At 38.1% G+C, this 12,468-nt stretch overlaps 1 protein-coding gene across 1 annotated transcript in view; it reads left to right on the top strand.

Annotated features, from left to right (window-relative positions):
- The window catches only part of LOC130918044 (transmembrane channel-like protein 3), a 114,788-nt gene that overhangs the window by 51,585 nt on the left and 50,735 nt on the right, over positions 1-12,468 (top strand). The window contains exons 7-10 of the mRNA XM_057839916.1: positions 1,959-2,101; positions 6,202-6,349; positions 6,512-6,555; positions 9,949-10,096. Of these exons, the coding sequence (XP_057695899.1) occupies positions 1,959-2,101; positions 6,202-6,349; positions 6,512-6,555; positions 9,949-10,096 (483 nt within the window). The remainder of the gene's footprint in view (positions 1-1,958; positions 2,102-6,201; positions 6,350-6,511; positions 6,556-9,948; positions 10,097-12,468) is intronic.

Here is a 12,468-nt window from a genome sequence, read left to right as displayed (position 1 = left end):
ATTTGATGAGTTTTTGTGTATTTTTTTGGCCTCATAGGGTCATGTAATAGGTTACAGTACAATATAATAAAAGTAATAATAACAGTCCAAAATACAGTGCCTTGCAAAAGTATTCGGCCCCCTTGAACCTTGCAACCTTTCGCCACATTTCAGGCTTCAAACATAAAGATATAAAATTTTAATTTTTTGTCAAGAATCAACAACAAGTGGGACACAATCGTGAAGTGGAACAAAATTTATTGGATAATTTAAACTTTTTTAACAAATAAAAAACTGAAAAGTGGGGCGTGCAATATTATTCAGCCCCCTTGCGTTAATACTTTGTAGCGCCACCTTTTGCTCCAATTACAGCTGCAAGTCGCTTGGGGTATGTTTTTATCAGTTTTGCACATTCTTCCTTGCAAAACAGCTCGAGCTCAGTGAGGTTGGATGGACAGTGTTTGTGAACAGCAGTCTTCAGCTCTTTCCACAGATTCTCGATTGGATTCAGGTCTGGACTTTGACTTGGCCATTCTAACACCTGGATACGTTTATTTTTGAACCATACCATTGTAGATTTGGCTTTATGTTTTGGATCATTGTCCTGTTGGAAGATAAATCTCCGTCCCAGTCTCAGGTCTTGTGCAGATACCAACAGGTTTTCTTCCAGAATGTTCCTGTATTTGGCTGCATCCATCTTCCCGTCAATTTTAACCATCTTCCCTGTCCCTGCTGAAGAAAAGCAGGCCCAAACCATGATGCTGCCACCACCATGTTTGACAGTGGGGATGGTGTGTTCAGGGTGATGAGCTGTGTTGCTTTTACGCCAAACATATCGTTTTGCTTTGTGGCCAAAAAGTTCAATTTTGGTTTCATCTGACCAGAGCACCTTCTTCCACATGTTTGGTGTGTCTCCCAGGTGGCTTGTGGCAAACTTTAAACGAGACTTTTTATGGATATCTTTGAGAAATGGCTTTCTTCTTGCCCCTCTTCCATAAAGGCCAGATTTGTGCAGTGTACGACTGATTGTTGTCCTATGGACAGACTCTCCCACCTCAGCTGTAGATCTCTGCAGTTCATCCAGAGTGATCATGGGCCTCTTGGCTGCATCTCTGATCAGTTTTCTCCTTGTTTGAGAAGAAAGTTTGGAAGGACGGCCGGGTCTTGGTAGATTTGCAGTGGTCTGATGCTCCTTCCATTTCAATATGATGGCTTGCACCGTGCTCCTTGAGATGTTTAAAGCTTGGGAAATCTTTTTGTATCCAAATCCGGCTTTAAACTTCTCCACAACAGTATCTCGGACCTGCCTGGTGTGTTGCTTGGTTTTCATAATGCTCTCTGCACTTTAAACAGAACCCTGAGACTATCACAGAGCAGGTGCATTTATACGGAGACTTGATTACACACATTTGGATTCTATTTATCATCATCGGTCATTTAGGACAACATTGGATCATTCAGAGATCCTCACTGAACTTCTGGAGTGAGTTTGCTGCACTGAAAGTAAAGGGGCCGAATAATATTGCACGCCCCACTTTTCAGTTTTTTATTTGTTAAAAAAGTTTCAATCATCCAATAAATGTTGTTCCACTTCACGATTGTGTCCCACTTGTTGTTGATTCTTGACAAAAAAATTAAATTTCATATCTTTATGTTTGAAGCCTGAAATGTGGCGAAAGGTTGCAAGATTCAAGGGGGCCGAAAACTTTTGCAAGGCACTGTAGATGACGTGCTGAAAAAAATACACCATTGTGTAAAAAAAAACCTAATTACTTGAGTATTCTTGTCATTGAATAGTTTTTTACTTGTACTTGAGTAAACATTTGTGATGACTACTTTTGCTTGTGTAATATTATTTTGAAGTAATGCTACTCTTACTTGAGGAAATTTTTTTGGCCACTAAACCCACCTCTGCTATTAGAATACAAGAAAATGTTACTGTCAAATGTTCTTTGTGTTTGTATTTTCATTCCCCACAGGGTTACTTGCAATACTCCGTGTTATTTTACGGCTATTACGGGAGGGTGAGGAAAATTGGCAGCGCAGGATACCGGTTGCCCCTTGCTTACTTTTTGGTTGGGATGGCTGTCTTCGCCTACAGTTTCATCATCCTGTTGAGAAAGTAATTTTCATATTCCTTGGAATGCAAATGCTTTATAATTGTATAATAATAATACATTTTATTTGTTGAGCACTTTTACCAATGCTCAAAGATGCTTTACAGTTGAAACAACAAACAACGTGAACAGAACAAAACAATAAAGAAAATAATTATAAGTTAAAAGCTAGTTTAAAAAGGTGAGTTTTTAACAGTTTTTTTTAATTTGGGAAGGTCTGAACAGGTACGGATGGGTTTAGGGAGTGAGTTCCAAAGGGAGGGGGCAGCAACGGAGAAGGCTCTGTCCACCCAAGTTCGGTGTGTTCTTTGTTGGGGCAGAACGAGGATGTTTCCATTTAAAGAGCGGAGGTGACGGGAGGGGGTGTGGGGACAGAGAAGGTCTGTGAGATAGAGAGGGGCCAAGTTATTGAGTGCTTTGTAAGTGAAAAGGATGATTTTGAACTGTATCCTGTATGAAATAGGAAGCCAGTGCAGTTTGTGGAGGACGGGGGTATTGTGGTTCCTATAGGACCGGAGTCTCCTCAATTAGCGGACCGCGGTCCCCGGCAGGACCACGGCACACCTCTCTGCGGACCCAGACCAAATGGCACGTTTCAAGAAAAAAAATAAAAAATAAAATAAATAAACCCAAACTTTTTTTTAAACCTATGTCTTATTTGTATGATTCGCCGATCTGTCGCTATGTGCTACTATTCTATCGCTAAATTCTGTTTCATTTTTAGTCAAATATCAAAACCGAATCTAACAAATGGCATGCTCAAAGTTGACCAAGAGAAGAAATGTGGAGAACGAAAATCGCCGTTTCAATGAGGAATGGAGTGACAAATATGCGTCCATTTTAACAACTGAAAGTACCAAACCTATGTGCTTAATATGTTTAAAGACAGTTGCGCTGAGAAAAAGTGAAAATTTGAAACTCCATTATTTTGAAGAGCACAGCTCTTTTGAAGAATTTAGAAGGCAAGAAATTAACATGTTGAAGCAGTCATATCAAGAGTCAAGCAAGGTTATTGTTAAATCTAGGATGACACAACAACAAATTGCAACGGAGAATGGTCCCAGAAGAACAAAATACACCTTCCGGTGTGGCAAAGTCAAAGTCCAGACTTGAACCCCATTGAGATGTTTTGGCATTACCTAGGGTCAGTGATTCATGCCAGAGATCCCAGGAATCTGACTGAACTACAGCAGTTTTGTAGAAAAGAATGGGCCAAGATTTGTCCTGATCGATGTGCCAGACTGATCTGCAGCTACAGGAAGCTTCTGGTTGAAGGTATTGCTGCCAAAGGGATGGGGGGGTGGGGGGGGCACAAAATATTAAATGTGATGGTTCACTTACATATTTTCCCCCTTCTGTCATTGGTTGCCTACAATATGAAAACCTATAAGTGTTTGGGTGGTTTTAATTAAAGCATACACTGTTTTTATATCTATGTGATTTTGACAAAGATCAGATCACATTTGATGGTGATTTTATAAGGAAATTTTAGGAATTCCAAAAGGTTCAGGTACTTTTTTATACCACTCTACATGTACAACAAGCAAATATCACCCATTATGACAGAAACTTTAGCCACTTTTAGATTTATATCACGTTAAATACCTGTGAAAGATGACACATGTAATGGCCTTTAGACGTTGGGAAATGTACTGGGAATTCTCCAGGTTGGACACTTTCAGATTTGTCCCATGTTGGTGACTCGGGGCTCTCTGTGCAGGAACATTATACTAGGACGCAACCCGTCCTAGTATAATGTTAATGTTAATATAATTTTATAATTATAATATAATTAAATGAATAATATAATTATATAATTAATGTCCGTGTCAGTCTTGCTCTCAGACATAAGGGCTATCCATTTAAATCCTGGGATTTAACCGGAGTTCAGCGTATGTCTGAATTTCGTCTCGTTAGAGAAAAACTGGTGATCTTCTCATTTTGTTGCAGTCTCAAAGAGGGGCTTTTAGCCCATTTTCATCATGAAAAAACTTTGTCAACGAAATATTTTCAGTAGCATCATCGTTAATAAAAACAACACTGGTATGTAAACTATGTACAGTGAAGAAAATAAGTATTTGAACACCCTGCTATTTTGCACTTAGAAATCATGTAGGAGTCTGAAATTTTCATCATAGGTGCATTTCCACTGTGAGAGATAATTTATAAAGAAAAATCCAGAAATCACAATGCATGTTTTTTTTATATCAATTTATTTATGTGATACAGCTGCAAATAAGTATGTAAAAGCCTGTGTATCAGCTAGAATTCGGACCCTGAAAAAGCTGTTAGTCCGGCTATTAAAAGTCCACTTCAACTCCATGTATTATCCTGAATCAGATCCACCTGTTTGAGGTTGATAGCCTCATAGAGACACCTGTCCACCCCACACAATCAGTAAGACTCAAACTTGTAACAGGGCCAAGACCAAAGAGCTGTCCAAAAACACCAGAGACAGAGCAAGTGCAAAGCAGCTTGGTGAAAAAAGGTCCTCTGTTGGAGCAATCATTAGAATATGGAAGAAGCTAAACACAACAGTCAATCTTAATCGGAGTGGAGCCCCATTTGAGATATCACCTTGTGGGGTCTCAATAATCATAGAAAATGTGAGGAATCAGCCCAGAACTACATGACAGGAGTTGACCTGAAAAGAGCTGGGACCATTGTTTCCAAACGTTACTGTTGGTAATACAATAAGATGTCATGGTTTGAAATTATGCATAGCGCTTAAGGTTCCCCTGCTTAAACCGGCACATGTCAAGGCCTGTCTTAAGTTTGCCTATGACCATTAGGATGATGCAGATGAGTCATGGGAGCAAGTTTTGTGGTCAGACGTGAGTAAAATAGGACTTTTTGGTAATAATTCCACGAACTGTGTTTGGGGGAAGAAGAATGATACACCATCCCTACTTTGAAGCATGGTAGCATCATGCTTTGTTTTTTTTCTGCACATAGGACAGGACGAGTGCAATTTATTAAAGAGAGGATGACTGGGGCCCTGTATTGTGAGATTTTGGGGAACAGCCTCCTTCCCTTAGTCAGAGCATTGAAGATGGGTCATGGCTGGGCCTTCCAACATGACAGTGACCCAAAGCACACAGCCAGGAAAACCAAGGAGTGGCTCCATAAGAAGCATATCAAGCTTATAGCATGGCTTGGCCAGTCTCCAGACCTAAACCTAATAGAAAACCTTTGGAGGGAGCTCAAAATCAAACTTGACTGATCTAGAGAAGATCTGTGTGGAGGAGTGGGCCAACATCCTTCCTGCAATGTGTGCAAACCTGGTGGAAAACGACAGTAAACGTTTGACCTCTGTAATTGCAAACAAAGGTTACTGTATCAAATGTTTACATTCGTTTTCTCAGGTGTTCAAATACTTATTTGCAGCTGTATCACACAAATTACAGTAATTGTTACAAAACCATACTTTGTGATTTCTGGATTTTTCTTTTTAGATTATCTCTCTCACAGTGGACATGCACCCACGATAAAAAATTCAGGCCCCTCCATGATTTCTAAGTGGGAGCACTTGCAAAATAGCAGGGTGTTAAAATACTTATTCATCTGCATTGTATGTACATCTATTCATTCATTTCCCTTTCCACTTAATCTTCACGAGAGCTGCGCGGGTTGTTAGAGCCTATCCCAGCTACCTGTAAGCAGGGTAATGTCAACATAAATAACGGGGTTACAGGAATAAACGACAGTACAGCCAGAACACAAACGTGTAAAAATTGTCAACCGTTTCGGCAAAGCGCCATTATGAACTCATAAGTAAACTGATTAAAAAGTTAATAGCCAGAGGAAAAAAGCTGTTAGAATGTTGCCTGTTTCAGTGTACAGATAGCTCAATAGTGACAACCTGAGGGAAGGAGCGAAGGAAAGTAGTGGCCAGATGAAATTTACGGACTAACTGTGTAGAAGTGTCTCAACAGCTTGTTCTTTATATTTTACTCCAGCTACAGTTGTATCACTGACAATCAACAAATCAGATTGACTATATTTTCTAGCCTGATGCTAATGCGAAGGAGATATACAACATCTTATGTACAAGATTTTTTATTGCCCGTTTTTGATTCTTTTAACTGTCATCGTGTTTATTCAGAATGGCCAAGAATTCACGACTAAGTCTAGCCAGTGCCTCGGACGAGAACTTCACATTCTGCTGGAGAGTGTTTTGTGCTTGGGATTACTTGATTGGAAATCCAGAAGCTGCAGAGAGCAAAGGAGCGGCCATTGTCAACAACATCAGGGTCAGACTATTCCCTAATTGCTTTTAATATTCAGGAAATAATGATGCAAAATGGTCACTATGATTTGACAGATATTTTAGGACTTAATTTATCTAATTTCATTAAATTACACTCCATTTTGCCTTTATTCTTAAACATTCATAGTCGGTGTTTTCCTTATAGGAAGCCATTGTTGAAGAACAGGAAAAGAAGAAAGATACAAGTCTGTAGGTATCCTGGTTTTGCATCTTGTGTCATCAATTAAGGTTTACGTTTTTTATGTTCAATGGTGCTATGAAATGGTGACCACGTCAAAAAATGAAAATAACTGCATGTAGAAAACTGATTTGGCAATTAAATATGGATGGTTTTTATCGTTTTGTTAGTTATTCCACCCAAAACCGCATCAGCAGTGGCATCACAACCAGAATCATGATCATGTCTAGCTTTCTAGCGCTACGCTAACTAGTACATGTTGACAGAATGGTCACATGTCATCAAAAGAATAGACAGCTAGCATGCTATCAGACTACAAAAATTTGCAGCTCATTCTGGTGTGACCTCATTCATCTTTTGTTGGGCGGGCCAAGGCATCTGAGAAAGGAAGACTAATTAGTATCTTATTTCATTTTAAAAAGCCTTTTCTGTCACATTTTTGATGGATTTGTGTCAAAAATATGCTCTACTAGCATTTTAAAGTCAATTTCTGTCGTAATTTCATAGCACTGCCCTTTAATCCTTCTTGAATAGTTAGTTCACTTTGCCCATTCTTCTATATTTTGAGTAGCGATTTCCCCAAACTAATCACACGATCATGTCATTTTCAGCACGTTAGAACGAGGTGGAAAACATTTGGCATGTAAAAGATTAAAAAAAAAAAATTAAAGGAGTGCAAAGCAAGAAAAAAAAATCAAGAAAAATCGATACATGTGATTTTTATCCTAGGCAAGGTCACTACTACAACACAGACAAAACAGCGAAAGTAAAAACAAGCAGGAAGAAAACTTGCCAGTACCTGAACCCAGAACCCGCCACACTAAGTAAAGGACCGCAAAGTAGCGTAACCCCACCCCCCAAAAAAACAAAACAAAAAAATGTTTTTTTTGTGTGTGTGTTCAATGTATTTAGTCACATTTAGCATTGGAAAGAGTTAAATGATGATTCACACATGCAGCGCTCAATCAGTGTTAACTTTAATAAGCAACTCCAGTGCACGCCTGACGAGCAAAGAGCAGGGAGCAAGCCATAAATTAAAACGATAATGTATCCAGTTTTCGATGGACTATCTGTATAAGGGCCAAATGGGACAGAACAAACAATATAAATACTGTCATAAATTTTGCAGTACAAAGAGAAAATGAACAACGAAAAAGCTAAGAAGATCACAGCCAAGATAGCTCAATTTATCGCATTGGATGAACACCTTTATTTATTTATTTATTTATTTTTTAAAATATAAACTTACTCATGTCAGGCACTATATTCAACTCTAATTTGTTTGCAATCTTTGTGCTGCTCAAGTTCCCCAACAGTTTATACAGTGGTATGCAAAAGATTGGCCACCCATGATAGTAAATCTTTGATTTTTTGGGGGAACAAATATGTCAATAAAATATATCATATAGTAGATTAACACAGTAATATTTGACAAGTGAAATGAATTTTATAGGATAAACAGAAAGAGTCTAATAATTATTCAAACAAAAATAGCGCGGTGCATAAATTTGGGCACCGTTGTGTTTGTATTGATTAGAAAATCTTTAGTACTAATTTTTGGAACTCAAAATTTGTTTGATAATGGTGACTTAACCTTGACCTACAAGTACAAGTACATTTCTCACAAGCCTATTGTGAGAAAGTGTATTTTAGGCGGCAAATTGCAAATTGTTCTCCTCTTTGCATCTTATCTGAAGAGTGGAAATATGGGAGAGCACATGGGAAAGCACATTTGGAAAAACCAGCCTGCTTTTGGAATAAGGTTCTGTGGGCTGATAAAACAAAGTGCATGGCAGTTTGCATAGCATATGGAGAACACAGCCTTCCAAGACAAACACTAGCTACTCACCCTGAAATTTGGCGGTGGTCCCATCATGTTATGGGGTTATGTGTCCAGCGCAAGCACGGCCAATCAAGAGATTCTTGCAAACAATCTTCCAGAGTCAGTGACAAAGTGTAAGTTGCGCAGAAGCTAAATAGTTTGACAAGACAATGACCCTAAACACTGTTCTAAATCTACTAAGGCATTCATGCAGAGAAACAAGCGCTACGCTCTAGAATGGCCATCTCAGTCCCCAGACCTGAATATTATTGAAAATCTGTGGTCTGCTTTGAAACGGGCTCTTCATGTTCGGCAGCTATCAAACCTGACTGAGCTGGAGGTGAATTGCTAAAGACTGGTAAAAAAAAATAACTTTTTAACCAAATACAGACCCTCATTGAAAGCTTTAGGAAGCGTTTAGAGGGTGTTATTTCAGCAAAAGGAGGCTTCTACTAAATATTGATTGTTTTTCTGTAGGGGTGCCCAAATTTATGCACCGGCCTATTTTAGTTTAAATAATTATTATGCATTTTCTGTTTATCTTATTAACTTAATTCCAATCCTCAAATATTAATCTGTTCATCTGCTATATGATATATTTAATTGAAATGTTTGTTCCAAACAATCAGTGATTTACAATGGAAAATTTTAAAAAATTATCAGGGGTGCCCAAACTTTCACATACCACTGTATGTACCGTATATTTCTTCACTTAGTTTAAGTCACTTCTGCACTAGCCCTTTTTTATAGATAACATGCAAGGATAGTTTTGTCAAAAAATATATATGGCGGAAAACACAGACAAGACTGAAAAAACAGTTTCTGCTCTTGCACTCCTCTTTAAAAGAAACTGCTGTATTTTAAGCCAAAACAACTGTTGTGTTTGACAGAACAATATGTCTATATGCTGCCATAGCAGATTCATGCGCATTAAGCCCCTGAACTATTTTTATTTTGACCATTTTACCCTGGAAACCCCCATTTACAGACGTCGCACAAACATTTTTGTTTCAACCCAGCCATAAAACGAAGGTAATTAATTATATTTATTATTCAAAATGTCTGTCATTTTTAGCTTTGAATCAGTAATTGATGTGTAATATTTTGACTTTAATAAATTATTCACTCGCATATTTTAAACTTTTAAACAAATTACGTCACAATGAAAAAAATGGTGTCAGTAAAAAAGTCACGGATATCTACCTCATAATTATCGCTTAATTGTATTTTTTTGTTACTGTCGCATTTTCGCACTGTCGAGATTTTAAGCTTTCCAATGATGTATCACACATGCATATCGGACAATTTTGAAAGTTGGACAAATTGGGGGTCTCAGAGCGGAACTTCAAGTCACCTGAGTGTTTTGATGACTTTTTATTACTTTTATGACTTGGGTGCACAAATATGTGATCAGGATATGCTGTACTTTATTTTGAAACATTAATTATAAAACTACTTATGCATACAGTACAATAACATTATGCATGCACATGTATCTCAAAAGTAATTAGAGCTCAATTTTACCAAATGAAGCCTTCTTGAAATGATTTACAATACCATGTCTTTCTGTGTAATTCTTCAGGGCTGTTCTGATTAGCCTGCGCTTATTAGCCAATATCCTAGTGCTGATGTCTCTAGCTGGCAGCATCTATATCATCTACTTTGTCGTGGACCGTTCACAAAAATTGGAGCAGGAGAAACCGGAGCTGACGCTGTGGGAAAAGAATGAGGTACAGAAGGGAAGAGCAGACATTATTATTATTAGATTATCCAACATACAATGTAGTAATCAGTGAAAGTGGAGACCTACCACTGAGCTAAATGATAAGGCATGACAGTGAAATCTAATTTAATCTTATTCCCGCATCAACAGACATTAATCTTAACCTGTTGTCACTAGGTGTGGGAACCTCTGGGTATATCTAATACAATGTGATTTGCGATACAAGGCTCACGATAACGATTAACTCATAATATCGCTATATAAAAATTAACTATACTTGGGTCAGGAAAAATTCTGCAATATTTTACTACACAAGCAATAAACAGAAAAACAGGCTCTTTTCATCCTTTTGCTGTCAATTGAATTGAGTTTATCACTAGTAGAAGTCTAATTCATTTGAAGTGAACTTCAAATGGATTGGACGTCTAAGGCGGTCAGTGGCAACCATTGAGTTTAATTTTGGGCCATTTCAGGTCATTTGCTGTTGATTTTCAGTCTTTTCCTGTTTATTTTGGGTCATTTCTGGGTCAGTTCTTGTTGATTTTATTTAAATGGTCAAAATACTGCTAGTGTAACTTTTTATATAAAATTGCCATTATCAAAAATTAGGGACCTTCAAAAAAATTGTGCTGTTTTTAGTTATTGACTTATTCAATGCTCTAATTATGCCTTATGAAATATTTCAATTTTAATTTTTTTAATATACCGTGTTGGCCTGAATATAAGACGGCCCTATTTATAAGACGACCCCTTCTTTTTCAAGATTCTAGTTTTAAAAAAGACTTTTTGAACACCAAATTAATTTTTATACAGAAAATAATTACAGTACATCTGAAACAAATTATTATAACAATGTATTTGAGAGAAAAAGCATGTTATTTTGCCTCATTCAAATCTTAATATCTGAAAATTTAAATAAGTAAACTAAAGTGTGATCACATTTGTAAATGAATGGCTTCTGGTTTTTGAAATGTAAATAAACCAATCTATTGTGATAAAACAACATAATTGCAATGACTGCATTAACCATCAAAGTGAGGTCTAACTGTAACTGTAGTCTTGAAACAAATCTGAATCAGGAAAAACATTGCATTAAATAATGTAAACTGGTTAAACTTGAGAGTAGCTGAGATCTGTCATGACAGAACATTACTCCTCAAGTTCAGCATTCGCTTCAATGATATCTGCCGCCATCTAACGTTGTGAATGGGTATAAGGTCTAGACCTCGAATATAAGATGACTCCCACTTTTTCAGTCTTATTTCAATGCAAAAAACACTGTTTTATATTCGGGCCAATACGGTATATATACAGCATAGTTAGCATTGCTATTATTACAGCTGTTACTGTCCATAATATATATATATATATATATATATATATATATATATATACACTCACCGGCCACTTTATTAGGTACACCATGCTAGTAACGGGTTGGACCCACTTTTGCCTTCAGAACTGCCTCAATTCTTAGTGGCATAGATTCAACAAGGTGCTGGAAGCATTCCTCAGAGAGTTTGGTCCATATTGACATGATGGCATCACACAGTTGGTGCAGATTTGTCGGCTGCACATCCATGATGTGAATCTCCCGTTCCACCACATCCCAAAGATGCTCTATTGGATTGAGATCTGGTTACTGTGGAGGCCTTTTGACTACAGTGAACTCGTTGTCATGTTCAAGAAACCAGTCTGAGATGATTCCAACTTTATGACATGGCACATTATCCTGCTGAAAGTAGCCATCAGAAGTTGGGTACATTGTGGTCATAAAGGGATGGACATGGTCTGCAACAATACTCAGGTAGGCTGTGGCGTTCAAACGATGCTCACTTGGGACCAAGGGGCCCAAAGAGTGCCAAGAAAATATTCCCCACACCATTACACCACCACCACCAGCCTGAACCGTTGATACAAAGCAGGATGGAGCCATGCTTTCATGTTGTTGACGCCAAATTCTGACCCTACCATCCGAATGTCGCAGCAGAAATCGAGACTCATCAGACCAGGCAACGTTTTTCCAATCTTCTATTGTCCAATTTCGAGAATCTTGTGCAAATTCTAGCCTCAGTTTCCTGTTCTTAGCTAAAAGGAGTGGCACCCGGCGTGGTCTTCTGCCGCTGTAGCCTATCTGCCTCAAAGTTCGATGTACTGTGCGTTCAGAGATGCTCTTCTGCCTACCTTGGTTGTAACGGGTGGTAATTTGAGTCACTGTTGCCTTTCTATCAGCTCGAACCAGTCTGGCCATTCTCCTCTGACCTCTGGCATCAACAAGGCATTTCCGCCCACAGAACTGCCGCTTACTGGATATTTTTTCTTTTTCGGACCATTCTCTGTAAACCCTAGAGGTCGTTGTGCGTGAAAATCCCAGTAGAT

Source organism: Corythoichthys intestinalis, chromosome 1, assembly GCF_030265065.1.
Source record: "Corythoichthys intestinalis isolate RoL2023-P3 chromosome 1, ASM3026506v1, whole genome shotgun sequence".
NCBI classification, from domain to species: Eukaryota; Metazoa; Chordata; class Actinopteri; order Syngnathiformes; family Syngnathidae; genus Corythoichthys; species Corythoichthys intestinalis.
The sequence above is the reverse complement of the archived record's forward strand: the minus strand, read 5'-3'. Positions and strand labels throughout refer to the sequence as shown.